The sequence below is a fragment of the Balearica regulorum genome, chromosome 6, assembly GCF_011004875.1.
Source record: "Balearica regulorum gibbericeps isolate bBalReg1 chromosome 6, bBalReg1.pri, whole genome shotgun sequence".
In the NCBI taxonomy this organism is placed as follows: domain Eukaryota; kingdom Metazoa; phylum Chordata; class Aves; order Gruiformes; family Gruidae; genus Balearica; species Balearica regulorum.
This window is the reverse complement of record NC_046189.1, coordinates 11,192,515-11,216,989: the sequence shown is the minus strand read 5'-3', so window position 1 is coordinate 11,216,989 and position 24,475 is coordinate 11,192,515. Positions and strand designations below refer to the sequence as shown.

Genomic DNA, 24,475 nt, shown 5'->3' with positions numbered 1-24,475 from the left:
CATTAGTCTGTCTAGATGTGGTGACAGAAGTGAGATTAAGGATCATTTGCCTAGGACTTCCAATTTCAACCCTCTTAGAGCATCTTTGAGCTTAAAGCCTATTATTTGGCTAGATTGCACATGCTAAATCATTGATTCCTCTGGGACTGTACTTGTACCTAATTTTATATGCAGGAGTACTATCCTTGAAATTTATATTAAAATGTGTTAATGGTTACACAAAAATAGGACATGTTAATTCTATTCCCCCCCCCCCCCCCCCCCCTTTTTTTTTTTTTAGATAATACCAATGGTGCAGGAATTTATCATTCATAACCTGGGACGTCCATTTATTGAACCACCTCCATTTGATTTGTCAAAAGCATTTTCTGATAGTCACTCTTGTGTACCACTGATATTTATTCTTTCTCCTGGTGCCGACCCCATGGCAGCCCTTGTTAAGTTTGCTGATGATCAGGTATTCCTTATCTCCACACTTTTTAAATATAGTTGAGGCTTGCGTGTGTGTGTGCACGTGCATGCACGCGTATGTTTGTATGAAGCATGGAACTTTATTTAAGTAAAAGTTGAAATGCCAAAGTAAGCTCAAACCCCTGTTTTTATCTGCCAAAAAGCATGTTAAAATTGATCTCATGATAGCACTAATTAATGCAAGTGGATATTTTTTTCTTAGGAATGAATAATTTGTCTATTGTTTGTAAGAAATTGTATGTTAAATATTTCTGGTATATTTTATAATATTGTGACATCATGGTCTGTTTAACTAGTCTGTGTCATCTCAAATGGAAAATGGAAGAAAACCATAATGGTTTAAATGTTCGTTGTAAGGAATCTTATCTGAAAATGGTGGTTTTTTTCTAACAAGCATTATGTATATTACTTAATTAAAAACCACTGTAATAATATAGGATCTTAGGATCTTGGGTGTCATTTACACAGCAGAATTCGAATACGGATTTTTGTTGGCTTTGTTACTATTATAGCATTTAAAACAAAAAATTCCCAACAGCCTACATCGTTCTTATGTAGAAGAGTAGTTATAATGCTAGAGAGTTGCTGTTTTCTGCTAAGATGTATTTCTTGCATTTCGTGACGCTTATTCTGTCAGAATTCTGTGCTGCTGAGAATGACAGCCATACTTCAAGTCTCCAACCACCAAACTGTAAATGTAGCCTGCATTTTCTAGTAGTTGTCTAAATCCTTAAAGAGCATACTGTTTTCAGGAGTATTTTGAAACTGTTAGAATTTTACTATTCCAGATGAAATGTATGTGTAGTTGGAGCTTTTCACTGGAAGATAGATCAGAGGTTTTAGTCAACTGGAATGACATGAAAAAAAAAGATGTAAACTGTATTTTAAAATATACTGTATATTTAATATTTCAAGAATACATATAGATGTGAACTCTTATACCAGAAGGTTCAGTGTATTTATGCAATATTATTCTTTCTTATAATATGTTTTCTATATGCAGGGATACGGTGGTACAAAGCTTAAGTCTCTGTCGCTTGGTCAAGGCCAAGGCCCAATAGCCATGAAAATGATAGAGAAGGCAGTAAAGGAAGGAACATGGATAGTTCTGCAAAATTGCCATCTAGCAAGTTCATGGATGCCAATACTGGAAAGAGTCTGTGAGGTAAAAATAAGTATTATCATCTCATAAATAATGGGACCTCCAGAGAGGTGCTAATGTACGTTTCTTCCCCCCCCAATAACCTTAACACATTTTTGATGTATACATATTGTTACTATAGCCCTTCCCAGAACAGCCGTATGACAGTAAATGCAGTAAATGGGCAATGTATGCATCCCATTGTTCTCATGGTACAGAACCTGCACTTTCATTCATATATTCCACAAACATGCATGGAGAGGAAAAATTTTAGTTCAAAATAGTGAAGTCTTGAATAAAAATAGTAGAAGGGAAATTGTTATTCATAACTGTAATTTTTTTCTATAATCTTTAAGAAATTAAACTTTGGACTGGTATATTTTGCCAATTAAAAAAAAAATTGCTTTAATAATAGCAATACTTGAGGTGTGTATTAATCCATTGTGTCTTCCAATTGCCTGGTTTTACATGTGTTTATTGTAGGAGCTAAACCCTGATACAACACATCCAGATTTCCGAATTTGGCTCACCAGTTACCCATCTGCCACTTTCCCGGTGTCTGTACTTCAGAATGGAGTGAAGATGACTAACGAAGCACCAAAAGGTTTACGGGCCAATATAATTCGGTCGTACCTGATGGATCCAATATCTGATCCTGGCTTTTTTGACAGCTGCAGAAAACCGGTTAGTAATGGCATATTGTAACTTTGTAAATCAGTTAAAGCAACCCTGATGACTCTGTATGTATGCTCTTGAGAAAAAAAAAAAAACAACAAACCACAAAACCAACCCAACAACAAAGCAGCCATGAATTATTAATTGTGTTGCATTTGGTTTTAAGGCTGAGTTTAAGACATTGCTGTACGGCCTCTGCTTCTTCCACGCGCTGGTGCAAGAAAGGCGGAATTTTGGGCCGTTGGGTTGGAACATTCCATACGAGTTCAATGAGACTGACCTGCGCATCAGCGTGCAGCAGCTGCACATCTTCCTCGACCAGTACGAGGTATGGCAACCTCTCACAGTGGTCACCAGTCCTTGCTTGCACTTTCTAGAACTGTTAGTGCACGATGTACCAATGCAGGCTGAGTGCTGCCACAGCAGTAGTTTAGTGGGGGCAGTGAATTAGAAACCAAGGTCCAGTTGAAATAGTGCTAACCACGTTCATTTTAAGTGGTTAGTGTAACTAATGTTGGAAGCTTTCAAATTACAATTCTGAAGTTTTGCCATGCAAAACAGAGCAGGATTTATTCCATATAGTTGCCTTACTTGTTAGAATCTTACCCTCTGTCTAGGCAGGAGCTGTGGATTCACCTCTTGGAGGTGTTACTGCAAGCTGTAAAATATCATACTAAACCACTTAATTGCTAACTGTGAGTTACTCATAGGGATAATACTAGACCCTGGACTGTGGCAGATCAACAATCCTGATCTATTTGTGTAAATTTTGCAGAGCCAGGCAGTGTTTCATAGAATCCTCTCTGGACTTTACTAGCAATACATGACATGTCTTTTATGTTCCAGCTTCCGAAGCAACTCCCTATAGCCAGAATTTGTTAAAGTTGTGCCTGGGGACAGGAAGGCGGTGTTATTTCCAAACCACTGCCAGCTTGGAGTGGTTTTGGTTATCAGTGTGGTTAATAGGCAATTTGTGATTCAGCATGAGGAACAACTTTGTGAAGGTGTGTGTTTCTTTTCCTGTGGCAGAGTGAAGGGGAGGGGTCTGAGGGGAATGTCCTCCCCTTACATGACCAAAGCTTACGTACAAATGTAGTGCCTAGCAGGGAGGGAACCATTTTTTTCCATGAAAGATAATAACTTGTACACAGTAAACAGGCTTCTTGGTACTGGTTTGTTTTATCCTGGTTCTCAGTGTATCACCCACTTTTGCCCTGCCTTCCTGTAAATAATTTATCTCTTATCACTTGTAATTTGTTCCTTTTACGTGCCTAAGAGGAGTCCAGCTTCTCCCAACTTCCAGACTTTAAACATGTTTATTTTCTAAAAAAGAAAAAAAAAAAAATTACAAGTACAGCTATGGCTCTGTAACAGCATACATTTATTTTAAAAGTATAGCCAAACAAGTAGAAAAAATTTTGAAAAAGTTTTTCTTAAACCTGTACCCCAGCAGTTCCAGCTGCATTAATAAGGAAATTTTTGATGCTATTGTTCTTCAAAAGAAGCACTGCTGGGTGACTTGACGGATGATTATTAAAATAGTTGAAGAGCAGGATATCAATGGTACAAGCATGAACTAGCAGAAATAAATAACAGCATTTAAACTTTACAGTAAGAGTTCTGGATGACTTCCCAATGAATTACAATTATACCAGTATGGCTGTCCAGAGAAGTGGTAGGCTGCAGTTCAGATTACCGTCTTGCTTTTTTTTCAGGAGGTGCCATACGATGCTCTTCGCTACATGACTGGAGAATGCAATTATGGCGGCAGAGTCACTGATGAGTGGGATCGGCGTACGCTCCGTAGTGTTCTAAACATGTTCTTCTCCTCGGACATCATTACAAATGTAGATTATAAATTTGATCCAAGTGGCCTTTATTTTGCTCCTCCTGAAGGAGACGTAAGTATCCCGTAACAACGGAATGACCAACAGATTATTTTTTAAAAAAACAGATCTTTACTCACATTGGTATGTGCCTCAGTGCTTAGTGCTGTCACTGCTCACTTTGTGGCTTAATCTCACATTCTATTAGAACTTGTTTCAGTGATTTCTAGGAAACAGAAATGATGTAAAAAAACCCACCCCAGCTACTACGCACTAAATTGACTTTGCTCCATGTGCTGTGTGACAATAAGGGAGAAACCCACCCTGCTGAATTTAAAAGCATTATAAAATAGGTATTAGTTGATCATATCTGCTGGTGATAGAAAGGAAAGAGTAATCAGCTTAATTCATCATACAGGAGAGATATCTTACACATCAGCAAAATGCCTTCACAGACATTTGGCAAACAGTGGGCCCAGAAAGGAGCTGCAGCCCCTTGCACTAGGTATCTTATTTTCTAAGAGAATTTCCAACAGCTATCAGAAATTTTGACAGAAATTATTTAAGCAAAGCCAATCCTGATTTCAGGGCAAAAGGATGGACCAAAGGAATTTGTGAGGCACAGTTAGCCCCTGTATTTCCTTTTATATCTTAGTTTACACACTGTATTCATTACTCTAGGAAAGTTTGTAGTGGTTGAGACACAGCTTGCAGCGTGTCACAGGCTGTTTGGCTGTTTCTGCATCTCCTTTTAAGTCTAATTTTTTCCCTTTTTCCAGTACCAAAGCTATATTGAATATACGAAGACACTTCCACTGAATCCTTCCCCAGAGATATTTGGAATGAACGCAAATGCTGATATTACCAAGGATCAGTCAGAAACACAACTGCTATTTGATAACATTCTTCTTACACAGGTATGTAAAGACTAAGTGTCACACGCCATCTTACAGTAACTTTCTACTCTACCTCCACAAGTATGTTCAGATTTTTTTTCAGTTTTTACTATACCTTAATGTGATGTATCTCCATTCTGGTGAAATTACCGTTCCGCTTAAGAATCTTTTAAGGCTTTTCTGGTTTTGTATTTTTCCCAACTGTCTTCCTAAGGAAACATAGCTTCTGTGATTGTACAGCCAGTTTGCGTATCTTCTACTTCCCCCGACTTTTAATAATTTTCATCTTCTTGACCAGTTCAGCCCAGTTTGTAAGGCAGGTACAATCTAGGGATGCTATAGTTCCTGTGAGCTTTGTGAGGAAAATGAAGAGCTGAATGTAGGGAGCAAGAGTGACATGGAGGAACAGAAAGATGGAACTTGGCACCACTCTGTGCCATCTGACAGCACTGGGCCAGCCAGCCATGCTGATGGGTACATCAGAGCTGGGGGGAGAAAGACTGGTTTACAGTGGAAGCAGGATTTCGGCAAAAAAAAAGAGGACACAAGTCTGTAGGAAACCATATTTTGTTAGTTCTAAGGTAATAACTTATTGCAATAATATTGGAAATTCTGAAACAAATAATTTCAGTCACAGGGGAAGAGTGTTGGAACTGTAATGATCTTTTAAACAACACCCTTTATAAGAGCTCTATTTTCCTGCATTTTAACTACTCACTTTCTCAAGTCCTCTTTTTCTCAAAATAAATCCAAATTTTTGGCTCTCTCTAGTCTCGGGCATCTGGTGGTGGTGCAAAATCCACTGATGAAGTTGTTCGTGAAGTCACAGGTGACATCCTGAGCAAACTTCCTCCAGATTTTGACATTGAAGCAGCAATGAGAAGATATCCAACCACTTACACTCAAAGCATGAATACTGTGCTTGTCCAAGAGATGGGACGCTTTAACAAGCTATTGCAGACAATACGGGACTCCTGTGTTAACATCCAAAAAGCAATAAAGGTGAGCGAAAGATAACCTGTAAAGGCATATACCTAGAACCTACCTTCAGTCTGTGAGCTATTAATGCAAGTACCTTAGAGAACTGACCCTGAAGTCTAATTCAGGTCAGTCAGTCAAACACCTGAAAGAATCTGGATTCCAAACTGATTTATTGATCTGTCTTAAAACTGATAGGAGTACCATGGAATATTGAAGTACTATTGTGCCTACTGTAGAGAAACCAAACCAGAAAGTTGTTAACTACAGATTTGCTAGCGAATAAGACAAGCAGTAACTAGGTTCCCATCTATTTTTCTGCCTCACTGGCAGAAAACACTGAAGCACCTCACACAGTTTCTTACAGGTGAAAGCAGATCTCAACACCTCAAATAGCAAATTACTGCCAGTGAGGATTCCAGTTAAGATATCGCATGCTAAAGTCAATATTTGTTCTCAGTAGGAATTTAAAGCTACAGCTGTGCAAAATACAGAAAAAAAAGCAGGAAAACGTCAGTTTGTGTAATTTTAAGTTATCCTATTATAACTTAAGGCTCACAAGGCATTTAAAAAAACCAAAAACCCCACAAACACCACTCCTGTTCCCGTTAAAGCCAAACTACAAGCTGAAAAGTCTGCCACTTTAGAATAAGGCACGTGCAGCAATGTTGCAGAGTTTTGAGGAAACTTTATATAATAATAAAAAAAGAGCATTTACAGTTAGTAAAACTCAGAAGTGGTCTGGGAAGGCCATGTTTCTGACACAGGATGGCAAGGGAGAATTTTCCAGTATGGGCAGTTTTCTCCAAAACAGGCTATGGACCTTTTCCCTTACCCATCTGGTGACTACCTACCAGGTTAGACAGGAGACCCCAGTAACCTTTTAAGAAACCCATTATGTCCACTATTCCTGTTTGCAGTGTTGCTCCTGTCTGACTTAGAAGTTTGTAACATCTGTTTGACAGAGCACCGTGTTGATTTTTAATTGTTAAAGCAAGACTGTTAGGCAAAGTATTTTGACACCTTCCTTTCCAAAATTTCTTTTAGGGCCTAGTAGTGATGTCTGCTGAACTGGAAGAAGTGGTAAACAGCATTCTGAAAGGCAAAATTCCAGGACTATGGATGAGTAAGTCTTATCCAAGCCTCAAGCCTCTGGGCAGCTATGTGACTGACTTCCTTAATAGACTCAAGTTCTTACAGGTGAGCACACCCCATTTCACAGATTTGTTCAATGCCGCTTATTATTTTTGTCTATTGGTGTCACTTGACATCTCCACAGGTGAACACACACACATACAAATTACTTCCACTGAACAACTGAGAGGTGAAGTTCAGTTCATTTGTGCTCATCACAGCATCTAATGAAGCACTACATTTTGCCACTTACTTACACTATTACTGATGTACTGCAGCTCTCCTTATGAAGTGCAGAATATGACAAAATTGTGAAATGAACTTACTAAGAGCCTCTTAAACTGCATATAAATCTGGTGGTGGTAATGAAGTTAATAGAACTTAGGAAAATACTGGTGAGTTTATGTCCAGTGAGCAAACTTAAATTAGTAAAACATTTTAACACAAAATCTTATGTTAAAGTCAAATACCAAGCTTTCAGTAGAGTGCTGGAGAAGAAAGCTGGGTGAGTCGGGGAGCAGCAGTGGGGTTCCTTCACCTGTAAGTTGCAGATTCCCAAAACTGCTTTAACTGAGTAATACCTAGTCTCAGCATCAGTCTGTGGCTTAGTAATCTCAATCAACCGAAGAAACCCAAACTCATAGCAGGTTGCCTACTCCATACCTGTTGTAAGAACAGGTCCCAAGATAGACAAAAGATCTAGGAAGAAAAATCATAAATAAATTTAAAAAAAAATCAAAATAAGCATCCAGTTTCAGGACTAGGATATTCACAAAACCTGCATTTCCACAGAACCTCTATTTTATGGTTTTGGAGATGCATCACCCAGTCAACACCTCTCAGTAACTTCCACTTTCATCTGTAGCAAGCCTGGCAGCAATATGTGTAAAGAACAAAAGTGCCATTTCTTGAACAGAATGCAGGACAGAAATTAAACTTCTAAAAACAGAAAACTGACGGTAGCTATGAGGATATTTTTTTTATTTCTTGCAAGGAAAACTACTTCCTAGTAGAGACAACCAGTTTAGTTGTCTCCACTGTAATTCTCTGTAGCAGATAATTGTAGCAAATTTTTTTCAGACATTATTCAAAACTGATGTTTGTCACAATCAGAAAAAGGTCTTCTTGCATGCAGTAAGTATTCACCATTGCAACAGACCTCACATATATTACAACCAAATCTAATGAATTTCGGCATTTTTAAAAATAGTTTTTATACAGAGGCCTCCACAGTATAAGCTACTAAAAAAACCCCAACAAAAACAACCAAACAAGAACATCCAAACAAAAAAAGTGCCTTCCCCACCCCCCCAAATTAACAGAAGTTTAATTAGGCCACATATCCTCCTCATGAGGAAATCATCCCTCCTCATCTTCAACTTGCTGTATACACTTACAACAGGTGACTTTGGCCCTGGAAGGGAAGTATGACCCTTTCCAAAGAAAAAAAAAAGCCTGCAAAAAATGTGTCACTTGCACAGAGGAACAAAGTTGAATGCTGAACAGCCTTCAATAATGAGGGAGAAAAGCAGAATTGAACACTCATTTGACAAACGATGCATGTTTAACAGACTTAATTCAGACTGAGTCATTTACATAAGCTAAGTATTTCCAGGCAACAGTGTTGGAATTTTTGCGTGTTTTTTTGTTTGAGGTTGGTTTTCTTTGTTTGGCTGTTTTTTTAAAACAGAAGTTAATGACATTTTAAACAAGTTGTTTAAAAGAGACATGGCAGCCATGCAAAATTCCACTGCTTTCAGAAACAAAAAAGATAATCCTGGATTCACAAAGGGAGAAAATACTTTTGCTGTTATTCTAGCAGATATTTGCTTTCCTAAATACTAACAAAAAAAAAAATAATACAAGGCAGTTTTTTTCTTTTTTCCTCCTCTCTTTTGATGTTGCAGCTGTGGTATGAAAATGGAACTCCACCAGTCTTCTGGATCTCAGGATTCTTCTTCACTCAAGCATTCTTAACAGGTGCCCAGCAGAACTATGCTAGAAAATACACCATTCCAATAGACCTACTGGAATTTGACTATGAAGTGCTGGAAGATAAGGAATATGAAATTGCTCCTGAGGATGGTGAGTAAATGCATGATGACACAATTTCCTGCCTTTGCTGACGTATTCAGAAGTCAGTTTGCAGACTCAAGATTTATGCAACTGAGTAATGAATTCAGCTAGAAAACATACATAACTGCATTGCTCCTCACGAGATGCACAGGAGCTGAGGAGGCAAAATACTATTTAAGTCCTTATGTGCTGCTGAGATTAGTCCACCTCCTGGATTGGCATGCAGATACACCACCAACAGAGGACACTCCTTACCCAAACTGCCCACGACAGATAAAACTTCCAAGTGGTATCTAGCTTGCCTTTACTTTTTCCTTTATTTCACCCCATTAGCATATATGTCTGAAGATGCCTATTTTCCTAAGCCAAGGAAAAGCAAACATTTAGTACAGAAGTTGGGTATGCTATGTTAACTATCCCTGGAAAAATATCTTATGGATATGACCATAGTATGCAACAGGGGACTGCTCTAACGGTGGGAAAGCCCTGTTTTTTGTAATCAAACCACTTTATTATATATTGCTTACCATAGATTACAGTTGCAGATACATTTGTTAAATTGCCCTTCCTCAGAAAAAAGATAAAACTGAACTGTCCTTACTACTCCTTTTAATATTTTTCTGAGGGTCACTTTCAGTGGAAGTTGTGTTTAAAAAAAAAAAGGCTTGGCAGGTTGCCCAGGAGAGCCACACACAATCATTTTCAAGTCATTTTCTGTTGGGGCAGATATGTCAAAATAAAGATATTTATGTTTTTAAAACATTTACAGACTTTTTTTTTTTTCCTTTCCTCCTTTAATGAACCATGTTAGAAAGGTATAAGCGAGTGGCAATTTAAAACATAAGCAATGAAACAATGTAAAGACTAACTAGTGAAAGACTGCTTATATGATCAAATCTCCAAGTTTGGAAACATTAAAGCCGACAATATGTAGTACACACAGAAAACTATAATAATGACAACTGTAAAAATAGTTTCCTGTACTGTGGAATAATTTTTAAGCTTTGTCACTCAATATTCAGAAAAGGCTGGACATTGTAACTTTATACAACTTTATAGAACTGTAATCGTAACAAATTGTAATATAGTATAAGATTGTGTTATACTCAAAATTCTTTGTTCATCACTTGGAACACACAAAATTGACAAAAAGTCCCACACGCTCAATTAACTGACAGTTAGCAAAGCGTGTTGCACTAGCTGCTGCCCTCAGCTAGAAGACATTTTCAGTTTTTGCGTAATATGGTATCTTTTCCCACTGATTCAGGGGTCTACGTTCAGGGATTGTTCTTGGATGGAGCACGCTGGAACAGGCACACTAAAAAGCTGGGAGAATCTCATCCAAAAATCCTCTACGATACAGTACCTGTGGTCAGTATTTTTCATTCGGTGATATTTTATAGTATAATATACCAACAAATACTGTAGAAGTAATACTCTTAAGTTCTAGTCTTGAAGAAAGTAACAGGGTAATTCTTTAAAAAAAGAAAGTAATTTAATTTAAATGTTTTGTGTTGAAATAGAAATTAAGCTTTCTGAGAGGAGCTGAGAATCCTCTGCTAATAATGAGAGTGACAGGAAGTTTGGAAGCAATCTGCTAAGAAAAAGGACACAAGAAACAGGTTTTTTGTTACAAAGCAAACAAAACAAAAAAACAATGTCAAAATGCTTTGGCTGAGCAAAGACTGTTTCCCTACTTCTTTTTTTAACTGACATGAGAAGGATGATTTTATTCTTTACTGCAGATCTGGCTAAAGCCGTGTAAGAGAGCAGACATTCCACAGCGACCAAGTTACCTGGCCCCAGTGTACAAGACCAGCGAGAGAAGAGGGATCCTGTCAACTACAGGGCATTCCACCAACTTTGTCATCGCGATGACTCTCCCTTCAGACAAACCGCAAGAACACTGGATCAGACGGGGTGTGGCTTTACTATGTCAGCTTAACTCATAAACCTATCACAATTTATGGAGGTAGGTGCATTTTTCAGATTGCTTAAAGGGACACCTGTCAGTCCCGAAACACCATGTAAAAAAAGAAAACAAAACGAGCATTTACCGTGTTGCGTTTGTCCTGTCATGAGATTTGAAACAAAACACTAAAATACAAAGGTGCACAATAAAACCTTATAAAAGCCCACAAAAATATCTGCTCCTTGAATAATTTTATTTTCTGAAGGCTCCTTATAAATAAGGAACATACATAAAATGAACACAACACTGTTGACAATGAACAAAACAGCATTTGATCATTTCCAGCTTTATAAAATTTTAAAAAATGATTTAGTTATAACAAAAAGACTGATAGCTCAGCAAGTTATCTTACAAGATCATAATCACATTTTAAACCATAGACTCAATTGTTAATGGGAGGGGAAAAAAATTTTTTTTAAAAAAACCACACTGCATCTAGCAACTACAATATTTTCTAAGCATAATCACAGCGGATTGAGTGCAATGTGATCTACATCAAAATTCATATGGGATGTCACACAGTGACAGCATTGTAATATACAAGTAACATTTATGCCCTCCAACAAATACAAGTTAAATGAGACTCTGGATTCAAGCAGAATGGAATGTTGAAGCCAAGTAGAAATGTAGTGGAATTCCGATTGTCTGTAACATGACTCAAACGTGTACATTAGAATCATCTGGAATTCAATACTTGTGAAAACATACAGAAGAAGTCACAGCTGTTACACTGTTCTTCATAACTTGTAATAAATACTAGAAAATAAAAGGAAACAACCCATATTTAATGAAAAATACAGTACCTACCTTCAAGGACCATGTTTTTCCCTTGTCTGAAGATGGTCTTGGAAGGAAGTTAACTATTTTCCTATAAAGGCAGTGTATTAAGCTATAACCATATTCCAACTAATACAAAAGTAAATATACTACCCGAAATATAGAAATCTTCATTTGAAAAGCATTAAAAGAAATAAACTTTAAAAAATGATTTGACAAAATATCAGTTTAACCACATAACGACCCCCTTATACTCAACAGAATTAACAGAAAAGGATAATTAAAGGTCAGTTTAATACATCAGAAAACATAGGTTGTTTAAACTTAGCTCCTCAGAAGGTATCCAGTGAGTTAAATCTTTCTGAAAATGATACTCAATGACTTAACATGGGCACTATGAAAAACCATCACCCAGGATCTTTACACTGCAGAAATTCAGTAACCTGAAGCTAACAGTGTGTTTGCTAATTAGGGTCCAACAGTAAACATGTTTAAAGGAGAAAAAAGAAAACCTGAGTTCAGAGCATCGAATGGCTGCATGCCCAAACTCTGGGCTTTTGGCTTCTTCACTGAAGAAACTGTGCCCTTCTCTGAAATGGACCCTTAATACTGTTTATTGATACTGCATTAGGAAGAAATACTGTCAAGAACCAACCGATATCTTTAAAATACATGAGCTGCTCTCAGTAAAAACTGAATTGACCAACGAAGCTTCAAAAAGTAAAGGGTCACAGGAAACACATTAACTTGAAATGGAATGAAGATACCAACTGGCTCTCATTAAAGGCGTTAGGATCAGTGGTTTTAGCAGCTACACTGGCACCAAGCAGACCGAAACAAAACTTACGGCACACAGTCAAAATACAGCTTTTACCTGGCATACACGTAAAAGAAGACGAAATGTATGTTTTAAAAAAGACTACTACCATGCTTAGGACTGGTACTACAGAATCAACTTGCACTCCTCACAAACTCACAATTTTTTTAAGGAGATGGGTACAAGAAGAACTAACTCATGTCTGGCAATATAAGCATATCTGCACAATCTGATCTAGGACAGCTGATCCCAGCAAATTAAGGCCCAAATTTTCAGTCTAGCCTTCCAAATTAGACACACCACAGATCTATCACATCTGCTTTTTAATAATCTAATTTAAATACCAAAATTGTAAAAAAATATCATAGAAATTAACTCCTTTATGCTGGAAGTAGAAATCTTCTTCCAGACTCTCTGTTGCCAGAAATGGCTGGTGCTACAATGTCTGATATCCAGGCACTGTAGAAACAGATTTTGATCTGATATTACAGTATTGTAAATAATCTACCAGTATTACATACACAGAGCATACTTTAACCTTTGTGCCCAGGTTCAGTATCTAGCATCTTGCACTTTGGATTGTTTGAATGTGAAGAGGAGAAAACAGTCCAAAACAATTGTTAAAAAAAATGGAGAAATTCCCATATGGATTCTCTGTTAAAAGAGTTTGCACAAATTCACAGCCACAATTCTTCAGTAGTTTATGCTGCAAGTGGCACACAATACATGTTTAACATCTGTAAAAAAGAACCAGAAATAGCTCAATAAACCCAACATCAAGGATTTCCCCAAGCTAACACTAATTCTACTGCATTTTGCATTTTTCTACTAATATCAAGGAACAAACATCAAATAAATCTTAGTCAGGCAAAACATCGTCAACCTGATCCTTGCCAGAATGTAGCACTTTACCGCGTATATTGCAACAGCCTGCCTTCTTACACAGGAAGTTTACAATGATGGAGTCCAGCTTAGTGCATACTCTAAGAATTTTAATGGTGTTTATGTTTTGGGTTTCTTTCTTAAAATTTAAACCAGCACAGTGGTTTCCAGTCATGTTCTGTTGTAAAATTTAATACTTCAAGTCACCACTAAGCAGAATAATTAGCACAGAATGTATGTATACACACACGCACATATATCTCTCTCTCTATATATCTGTCTATATATCTACACGTATATAGAGAGATACATATATATGTGCTACTTAAGACTTATGTGGCACTAAAAGCTTACTCAGGTTCCTTGCAGAGGTATGAATTTCAGCTGTAACATTTTCTGGGTTCTGTTCAAATGTACTAATGAAATGGTATTTTCCCAAGTGAGTAGCTCATTCACTGTACTACTACTTTCTTTAGCAAGCAGTGCTTCCTATACAGAACACTGAACCTGGCATTTGTTTCATAATTGTTGATCACTTGAGTTTAGAAGATGCATTGAGTAACCTCATCTCTTGATTTGAATTAGAAAAAAAAAAGCAGACATTAATCTACATAGAAATGAATAGACTGTACTTGTGTAAGTAGTGCAAGCCACTGCTTTTCCTCTGAGCAATGTGCATACAGTGAAACAGTGCAGACTCAAAGCCATACAGTAATATTAGTGTAACCACAGTGATTACCAGAATTAGGTCAAAACTGGATGTCAAGCACAATTTTATCTTCATAGAGGGCAATGACCAGCATGATGGCAAATCCGAGAAGCAGGCCTAGATTCTGGAGAATAAACTGCCCCACGGGACAATAACCATGCTCTTCGTTATCTCCATCTCCATGAAGCATTTCTGGAAGCTAAAAGGAAAAACAATTTAGAAAGTTATTTCACCTCTATTCTATTTATACATGAACAAGTTTATGAGATGATATTGTGAAGAATAAATACTCTAGGCTTCAGTTATAAAAACAACACATTAAGACATAGCTAAAACTCTACCTGACCACTACATTTGATAAAAACATGATCACATCATGTATTTACAAAACAAACTAAAAATGCCTTTCCTTTGGACTTTTTTTTTTTTCCTCCCCAGATTTTACTGGATCCACACATCTACGTGAACTTTAAGTTCCTCAAGATAAGGACCAGCCCCGTTCTTCGCGTTCTGCTCTTTCGGGTTCTTTCACTCAAATAAAATTAAGTCATTCTCAAATAAACATAATATAAAGCTTTGACTATTGCTACAGTAATTACATTTCTATAAATATAGCCTTTATAATGACTTTGCCGATTAACTTAGCCATTCATTTCTCACGTTATACGCTTAGATGTATTCACATACATTTCCCTTTTAAATATCGAAATAATAGCTACCAATAATTCAGGAGAAATTCTATGTGAAGCTATAAAAAAGTTCTGAAAGCTCTGGATATTCCTTATATTCCTCACCTAAGAAGAAAAGTCAAATAGTACTGACAGATGCAACAAATAATAGTGGACTTTTGGAAAATATAAAAATAAATCTCAAAGTAAGTGTCTTAGCCACCTATACAGAAGAGAAATAAAATGTTTTACAAATATATTAATTCAAGAAGGCATGAGGTAAACAAAGGAATTCCTTCAAGACACACTTAGTACAGAAAAAATCTAATGCAGAGCAAAATGGAAACTTCAGGTAGTAGGCAGCACAAGTCTCTATTTATTGCTCTTCATTAGATAGGCTGGAATAGTTTTGGTTATTCTGAGTACCTGAATACTGCACAACAGACAATGACAAATTATCAGAGCATCGAATCTGCTAAAACCCCAAAGATATTACCCATCTGGTCTTGTATTACTCTATTTCAGAAAGACACATAAAACTGACAATTAATTTGACCCACTGAGTATTTAAATATAAAAAATATACTGGTGTGAAAAAATGTTTATCACTTATAAAATAGACCATGGATGAAACTGCTTAGGAGAGAAGTCAGGATTGAATACGGACTGATACCATGTGTACAAGTGCATTCCTGCCTGAAGGATCTTGATCTGCGGTACACACGCACTAAATATAATGTACCTATAGCGAAATCCTTGAAGCAGCACATTTTTCCACCAGACAATTTTTTAAAAAGCTAACCACCACAAGAGCTATGGATTAGCAGCTGCTTATGCTAAGGGTTCAGACTAAGCCTTCCAGAATCAAATATATGAAGACTAAATTTTAGTGAAGAACAATTCTAAACACTGGACTGAACTCCAGAGTCAATGCCGCATCCACAAAACCAGACAATCATCCTATTTTTATTAGTGGGCAGTTACTATTTTTATTAGTTTATTAGTGGGAAGTGTAACTGCCTTTCCCAGCCCCCCTGCAGTGTTTCTATTTTAACAGGAATCACTGGCAAACTTCGGTAGCAGAAACCCAAATAGGCAAGCAACTATAAAACTTTGCTGCATCTTTCAAAGTATCTGCAACATTTTTAAAAAAGAACAGAAACAGCCATCTACTGTCTACAGACGTTTTATGTGTTACAGCAAAGAAGTTCTGTCATAGGTGCTATTTCAAGTCCTAGGTTTCATGCATGAAAGGCAAAAATGACACAGAATCATAACAATCTTACCATGTCAACCAGCGCCACATAGAGGAACATGCCTGCAGTGATTGCAAAGATCCACAAGGTGATGTTATTAGCATACTGGCCCACCGCTGTGCCTATCAGCATCCCTATGTAAGCCATCATGGCAGACAGGAGGTTGTACACAATAGCTTGCTTTACTGTCATACCTGCTTTAAGAAGCACAGCAAAGTCACCTAAAATGGAGACAGAGCACAGGGTTTAGTATCAATGCTTCTCAGGAGAGCAAGTAGATAAATTACCCTACATTTACTATCTCACCAAACCAATGCATTGCTAAAGCAAAAATGCTGCTACAGAGGCTCAAAGGAAGACTGGCCAACAGGATATGACAACTTTTGTAAGAGCTGTATTTATGTGCAGCAATGCCTGGATTAAAATATGATTTAAAGGTGCCAATAATTCATTGTGGTGATTGTCAGAAAGGTAACAGTGATTAATGGCTAACAGTAAATGGAGGAGTCTAGGTCTGTTCCTCCCACAAAGAATACATCTGTGCATACAGAGTTGTCTTTACTTCACAGAAGTTCTTCATGGCACAAAACCAGAGGCTCAGTCTTGATCAATACCTGTGAAAAATCCTCTTAGCTATATACATCTCATTCTGCAAATTCAAGAGGATAACCAGGCCTTAGTCCCCACAGAAGATGTCAATGAAGTTGAGAAATATAGCACTAGGAAAAGGAAGAGTTACATTCAGAAAGAATGACATCACATCCATGCTGAATCAGTTTGCTGGTTTAAGACATGCCAAGTTAACCTGGTTTAGTTTGAGTTCAGGACAGCTCTGCTAAAATTGCTGATAGAGGCAGATGTTCTTTAACTATGTTCTGTATCTAAATTTTCATCTTGTAATGAGCTCTGACATATTCACAAGAGTTCAGTTTGAAGGGAGTAAAGCTGAGGAGTGGAAGATGATATGCACTCATGAGGGTAATTAATCTCATATTCTCATGTCAGATATGCTAGAAATTAATTGCTCAATCTAGAATCAAACAAAAATATTTACAGTTAACTACTTGCTGCTTATACAAGGTTAATTTAATCCTGTTAACCTAGCAAGTTACAAGCACGCTAATACATACTGCAATCCTTTACACACTGCAGCAGCTTCACTTAACTAATGATTGTATAGCACCATCAAACCACGAACATTTGCTCTATTATTTCCATCTGTGCCCATTACTTACTTTATCCTTTGTACGTGCCTATATAAAATGCTTTTCACTCATCACCTCTAAGGGTTTTTGAAGCAGTTTACCTTACTTTTGATCATTCAGAGCTAGCAGCTCATCAAGTAAGCCAGCTGGGAGTGCATACACAGTTTAATCTAATCTAGCACAGTTTCATGTCACTGGCAAAAAAGATGACAACTCCCCTCTCTAGCTGCTATTTTGTAAGTCTCAGGGTGCACTAGAATTTCATCCGATGTGCCTTATGGCTCACAGGAAAACAACAGGTTCATCATGGTTAGCTAAGCCCAAGAAGAAATGCTTCGATTAGGAGGGAGGAATCACTGGCACCGGCAACAACGCCCACAGGCTTTACCCTAAATTGTCATCCACACCAACTGGAAAATTGGTACAAAGCATCTTCTGAAGATGATGAACATAAACTTATGTTTACTTATGTAACTTTACCTAAGCTTGTGTAAGACAATGCCACAGTGTAGTGTGAAATACTCTCTACAAAATGCAGAGGTGTAACACCAAAATGTAAATGGTATGCTCCTAAGAACGTTTTTAAAACATGTTCAAATAGCTTCACAGAACTGCTGTATCTAGATACCTGTCAAAATAATCCTGTATTAATATTCTCATTACATACTCTAAAGCAATATTGCTCCATTACTCTCTGAAGTTCTGGTCACCCTTGCAGCATCTGCATTGCATTATGCTTATCAGGATGGGTATCAAAATAGCTTTTAGTTACATATTTTCTACAGATGAAGACACTAAACACATTGATTTATGTAATTAGTTACCTAATTCATGGGGAAGCTCATGACAAAATACTGCTATAGATGTACTAATTCCTCCTGTCAGTCCAGCACTAAAAGCTGCTCCTAGAAAAGAAGAGATTCAAATGATATTTTACTATTTTCAAGTCAGAAAATTTTATCAACAGACTTTCCAGAGATGACAACCTTCTGTTAGAATGCACACTCTACTATTTTTTCATTATGCCTGTGTCCTGTCTGCATATAAACTGAAAATACTGGAAGTATCCTGGATGTGCATTATTACTGCATATTTTATTATTCAGTTTATCTGACAGACAAATCCTGGGAGAGGAGAACACAGCTGAGCAAAACAGAGACATAAAGGCAACAGACTAATAAATGGCATCACTTTTACATTTTTAGGAACTCCAAACTAATATTTAACCCATAACCTCTCTATTTCCTTGATGCTTATTTGTAGGGCATATATTAGCAACATTAATAAGCCAGACCTGGAAAATAATAATGAGAAAAAACATTGACATAAACCTCTTCCAGGAACTTTTGTGTAAGCTAATTTAATTCAATCAACTTTAAGTCCATACCTTAAATAATTCTGAGATGAGAAAACTGGTATTACATTTCTGTACTGCAGCAGAGAAAGGCACAAGAAGAGCCTGCAGTGAGCAGCCAAAACAGGCAAAATAAAACAGAAAGAGAAGACACAATCTGAAGACAGAGAGGAAACTTAAATTTCCTCTGAATTCCTCATAATTTCATATATGAAAATGACGAACGTGCTTTTCTTAAAAAAAAAAAAAAAAAAAAATCTACATTTTACCAAAGTATCAGCTGTTTGGGCTTGAGACAGGAATATTTAGAAATGAAGCTGCAATACAGTGAAGTTGTCAACAGATGGCATAGTGATCCTTTTGGCCTTAGAAGCCAGTGTCTAACTGTCTTACCTGTTTCATGTGAAAATGAAGCAAAAAGTTAATTTTTTGGACTTTAGTTTCTTTAGAAATTGTTTGGAGAAGGTGGAGAAACTGTAGTAGATCCCACTCTTAGTAGCTAACTTAGTAGAAAATTACAGGTAGGCACTTGAGTACTCTCACCATCATTTTGACTTGTACGACATATATTCAAATTAATGTGTTTTACAGTTCAAATCACATTTAGAGGTTTATGTGAATCTAAGTTGATTTAATAAATCTAATAAAAATTTCCTTGGTACTTCAATTTCTTCTACATTTGGCTAGAAATAAATCTATACTGACCATAAGCCAAAACAATACTTTGCTCAAACAAAATTTAAATTATCTTAACTAGCAGTTATTTTTTAAAAAATTATTTCAGTAACCTGACTCACAGTACACTTATTATTTACAAGTACTGTATAATTCTATGTAATACTAATAATAGAAATATTATTATATGTATCTTTATAAATGAGACTGAAAGGCACTTATTTTTATTCAAAGGCAAATACTGAGACCCAAACCACAAATGTGCATTACATGTGCTCCATGATTCCTAAGGAGATTTGTCTGCACCTATCTTGATTTGGCAGAAATCGCTACTGTAGTTGCTACCAATGCAGTAATCTCTGAAGGAGACCGAACATGCCAGGAACCCCAGGAGCTAGCGGGAAGCCTTACCTGTGATCACTGAGAAGTAAAATATTACCAAGGTTACTAAAGGAAAGAAGAAACTGTTGAGAAGTACTCAGTGCTTTTGCTTACCGATTGCTAAGCCATCACTAAAGTTGTGAATGCCATCTCCCATAATTACCATCCAAGCAATATTAGCTATCCCAGTATCTTTCAGGTCTTTTCCAGAATGACAGTGGCCATGGGAATGATGGGAATGTTTGTGATGCCAGTGGTGACTGTGTTTTCTAGCTATCATTTTATCTTCGCCATGGCTGTCATACTCTGAATCATGAAGATCGTGCTCTTGAGCAGCATGTGAGACATCATTGTGAGAATGGTGCATATTGTTGTCCTCTTCTACAGACAAGAAGTTTTTGGGAGGGCACTCCAGTTGGCCATCTAAATCTGTTAGTTCAGTTTCATTGAGTCGGTCTTCAGATAAAACTGAGTCGTCTGCTCCTACATTGAAGCCAGTTGGGAGAGACACGGCATTAATTCTCATTTAAAATATCACCAGCAACTACCACATCATTGAGCTAAGAATTTACTTGCTTTGCAAAAGCAAAAATAGTATTTTAACACATCCCAATCTAGTAACTTTGTTGTCAACATTCAGAAAAAAAAAAAATCTCCCACCGCCCCATTTTTTCACTGATTTGCATGGCCAGCATATAGACGTCTCCACTATGAGGCAACAGCACTGTATCCATACCACACAAAGTCAGTTTTAGGCCGCCCTGGGCTTGTATCTGTAATTTTGCTACTGATGAAGTTTATGGTTCAACACTTGAAAAGGGAAGTCACCAGAACGATAATAATGTCTTATATGCTCTAGATGGAATCTGAATGGCTAAGGAATCTGTAACTGGCTGCTCTCTCTGATGCACATATAGGTCACAACTTAGCCTTCACTGATACAACAGATCTTTAAACAGTTTCTGTATTGCACATATCTGTGTCAGACACTTGCGTCATACAGCGGGCCTCTTCAATGTGGCTCATTACTCTGCTAGCAATGAAAGCCATTTTTACAAAGAAACACAAAAGTGGAAACAATGCAGAAGAAATACGAACAAAAATTGTAAGTCTAGTAATATTTCTGAAGTATTAATAAATAAATTAAACTGGCAATCTATGCTCCAGAAAACAAAACCAGGTGTGGAAAAAAAAGCAGTTCTGGACACTGAAGTTATTAGCTCACAATAATTCAACAAAAATATTTCAGAGTCAAAAAGAGCAAACAGTAACCGGAACAGTAGCAAAGATAAACAGGCTCTTAAACATCATTTGAAGGCTGTTTAAAAAGAAATGGAATGGCCACTCAGGTCAGACGTAGTGTCACTGCAGTTCAAAATTCAAATTCAGCATGGGCTTCCAGTGCCAGTACTATGAATGAGTCACTGATCAGCAGAGCACACTTTCAGAGTAACAGTGTTATAAAGTCAGCACGCATTCCATGTCATTAGAAGCAAAATTCCTCTGAGTGCCCGTTAAAAGAAAACAGAGACATTTCAAATATAGTTACCACCATCCTCACAGCTGAAAGTCTTTTTATGACTCTATGTCAATGTCCCGAATCCCATTTTAAGTTGCTTGAGTGGAGAAGGCTTCAGTGCTAACTCGCCCTTCTACAAACCATTCAAAATAACAAGATTGCCTTTGTATAAATATAGCCTATGGATTCTTCATCAAGACATTAATTCAGCAGCCATGCAGGCAACAGAAAGGGAAGTTTATGAAGCAAAGCCCTTCCCCTTCCCTCATCCCTTCAAGAAGGGTGATACGACATTCCTTCTGGGTACACACTGCACGAGCATTCAGAGTGTAATGAAGGAACAGTATGTGAAAGTTGTTTTGGATACCTGAGGAATATTCAGGATACTTCGTTGTATTTATGAAAATAAATTAATTTTGTTGAGCCTTCTCAGCCAAACTATAATTGGTCAGAGACCGGAATCTTCAAAGTGAAACAGATATCCCCTTTTAAGGTTGTGTGTGTTCATTTTTGGTCTAATTTTTGCCAGGGCTGAGCTAGTCAGGCACAGCTTAACCAAAGAACACACCAAAAACAAACAAGCAAAAAACCCCCAAAGAACCGCAGCCACCCAAAACCTGACTGCTTCAGAGGTCTGAAAACCATTTGTATGGCATATTAGGAAGTGTTCAGAGTGCTCTCAGATCTAAGGAAAACAAAAGTAAAAAAAAAATTAATAGGGAAAGCCTATTAAGCCTTATTAACAATGATTTGCATAATAGCAGCAAAACTGTACAAGAGGTTACATGCTACAAGCCATAGGTTACATACGATTACTTTGAATCTCATAATCAGAGAAAATTCTGAAAATAAATGCTTACCTGCAAGGGGTTTGAGCTGAAGCCAGTCAGCATCTGGTCTATTATTTAATTTGTGATCGGAAAGTTTCCTTCCAATTGGTGATTCTTCAGTCTGGTTCTTCTTGCACCACTTCTGCTTACTCTGCAACAGGAAGCAGATAACATCTCGTTTGTAAAAGGGTATTGATGGAAATAAACTGAAATGTTTTCCAAAAATCTCTTCAAAATAGACCAAGTTACTGTCTCTTAATATGTCTAACAGAAGTATGTGACTACAGAATATTAATTTCTGTAAGGCGCAGCAACAATATCTATCCCAGTGGAAATTCTTAGCTACCTATCACAGAATGTCACTCACAAACACACATGCGCACACACAGAGGATATTTCACTTCAATAAGAGAGTATGTTATGACAAGGATTGCTCTAAAAGCCCAGAAACACATGTATGGAGAGTTATTACATTAGCTTACTTTGTGCAAGAAAGCATGCATGCAACAAGAACAGTTCCTCTATCTTGTTCAATTTTTTTATACTCCTATAACTTCCTTGTATTTTCCTTTAGAGAAAAGCTTGCTACTTTCCTATCTGCAGCCCATGCAACAGTGATCACAGATTTGCCAAAGAAGCCTATGGGACTTAATTATTTAATTCATCTCAAAGAAGATATGCTCCATGCGACAGCTTTTATCAGAAGATCTAAGAAATGCCTCCTCCAACACAGAAAATCTTTTGCTGCCAGTCCAGCTGAGGCAGCAAGTCTGCCATGAAAACAAAGAACTTCACAATTTTCCAGACTCATTTTGGGAGCAGCAATTATAGTTTCCCAAAAATCATTTTCTCCTCAAGGTCAAATGATGGGAAGCAAAAGTTAAAATGTATTTATATTGACAGTTGAAAGAATATTGGCTCTTTGGTGGCTTGAATTCTTAACCTCTGTCACACTCCCCTGAGGTACCTGCTCTCCTTTTATACCACCATCATGAATACAGCATGCTCCCGGTCCTAAAAATCCAATCATTTTCAGGGAAACAAGTTAAAATTTGGCAATTTCTAGAAAGCAGGTGGTCTGCAAATATTAGCATTTCTCATGTGAAAAAACTGAATACCTCTGTTACACCTGCATCGTTAGCTAATAGCATACAGTTAAATTTCTTGTGAATTGTCTGACGATTGGCTCTACTGCCAGTTCTTTCTTACATACTGCCCTTCAGATTTTTGCAAAAAAATCCCAGCGCTTTAGAGAAAGAGCTGTAATCTCTTTTACTTAGATCTACCTCCAAATATATCTGGCCAAAAAGCTGCAACCTCCCCCATCAGATTTCTACTCTGTCTTCCCAAATTACCTTGTTAAGAAAAGCAACCTCTTTTAGAAAAGGGCTTCCTCACATAAAATCAAACAGAATGCAGATCAGCAGCAATTGTTCATGTTCACAGAATAATGAATCGTCACACAGACAATTCCTCAACACTTGGAAGATGACAAGTTCAGGTAACATTTATAAATAGCATGCAGCTCTAGTGCGAACCTTTTGTTTATTGTAATGCTTGTACATTCTTATACAATGTTCAATGATGAACAAAACGTAAATGCCTCCAAGTGCCACAAGACCTTTCAGCACTGGATCATTTTCTTCTAGAAAGCCTTCAGTCCGTACTCCATGTCCGTGGGCATGTCGATGAGACCGCTTGTGTTCATGAACATGACCTTGGCCATGGTGGTGACTGTGGTTGTGGCCTCCATGTGACTATTAGGAGAGAAAATAACAACACAGCATGACCTGGTGCCATCAGGAGACTGAAATGGCTCCAACCTCAGATGACAAAATATGTAACTTGCCAGAAAAGTAGCATAAAAAGACTTTAAAAGTTGGGTTGTTGGGTTGTTATACAAACACATTTTACCATAGAAATTTTTCATTAGACTATTCATTATCCTAATCAATAAAAAAAATTTCTCCTAGGAAATTTTTTTGGGGGGGAAGGGGGAGATAATCTAGCTTCAGCTTTTTCCTGTCACAATGCTAAAGATAATGAGACTAACATTCAGAAATGTCACAAGGAATTACCATTCCTACACTTCCATTAGCAACCAAACATCACAATTTTTTTTAACTATTACAGTCAATTACAGCCTTAATTCTGATCTGACAGATAAACTTAAAAAAAAAAAAAGACCAGAAGTGTGCACTAAATTTACACAAAGAAAACATATAAACATTAG

The 24,475-nt window shown here is 37.2% G+C and overlaps 2 protein-coding genes across 10 annotated transcripts in view; one reads left to right on the top strand and one right to left on the bottom strand.

The window, feature by feature from the left end:
* The window catches only part of DNAH7 (dynein axonemal heavy chain 7), a 112,625-nt gene extending 101,377 nt beyond the window's left edge, over positions 1–11,248 (top strand). The window contains exons 54-64 of the mRNA XM_075755785.1: positions 281–457; positions 1,475–1,636; positions 2,096–2,296; positions 2,454–2,615; positions 4,003–4,188; positions 4,893–5,030; positions 5,781–6,011; positions 7,035–7,187; positions 9,029–9,206; positions 10,465–10,568; positions 10,943–11,248. Of these exons, the coding sequence (XP_075611900.1) occupies positions 281–457; positions 1,475–1,636; positions 2,096–2,296; positions 2,454–2,615; positions 4,003–4,188; positions 4,893–5,030; positions 5,781–6,011; positions 7,035–7,187; positions 9,029–9,206; positions 10,465–10,568; positions 10,943–11,149 (1,899 nt within the window). The 3' untranslated portion in view covers positions 11,150–11,248. The remainder of the gene's footprint in view (positions 1–280; positions 458–1,474; positions 1,637–2,095; positions 2,297–2,453; positions 2,616–4,002; positions 4,189–4,892; positions 5,031–5,780; positions 6,012–7,034; positions 7,188–9,028; positions 9,207–10,464; positions 10,569–10,942) is intronic.
* Positions 11,249–11,343: 95 nt separating this feature from the next.
* SLC39A10 (solute carrier family 39 member 10) overlaps positions 11,344–24,475 on the bottom strand; it is a 52,707-nt gene continuing 39,575 nt past the window's right edge. For 5 of the 9 annotated variants that reach the window (XM_075756210.1, XM_075756216.1, XM_075756214.1 and 2 more), the window contains 6 exons: positions 23,781–23,999; positions 22,273–22,393; positions 20,008–20,376; positions 18,308–18,388; positions 16,309–16,499; positions 11,344–14,553 (listed from right to left, as the gene is read on the bottom strand). In XM_075756210.1, the coding sequence (XP_075612325.1) occupies positions 14,395–14,553; positions 16,309–16,499; positions 18,308–18,388; positions 20,008–20,376; positions 22,273–22,393; positions 23,781–23,999 (1,140 nt within the window). In that variant the 3' untranslated portion in view covers positions 11,344–14,394. The remainder of the gene's footprint in view (positions 14,554–16,308; positions 16,500–18,307; positions 18,389–20,007; positions 20,377–22,272; positions 22,394–23,780; positions 24,000–24,475) is intronic. The other 4 variants (XM_075756211.1, XM_075756215.1, XM_075756217.1 and 1 more) reach the window with 2 other exon arrangements.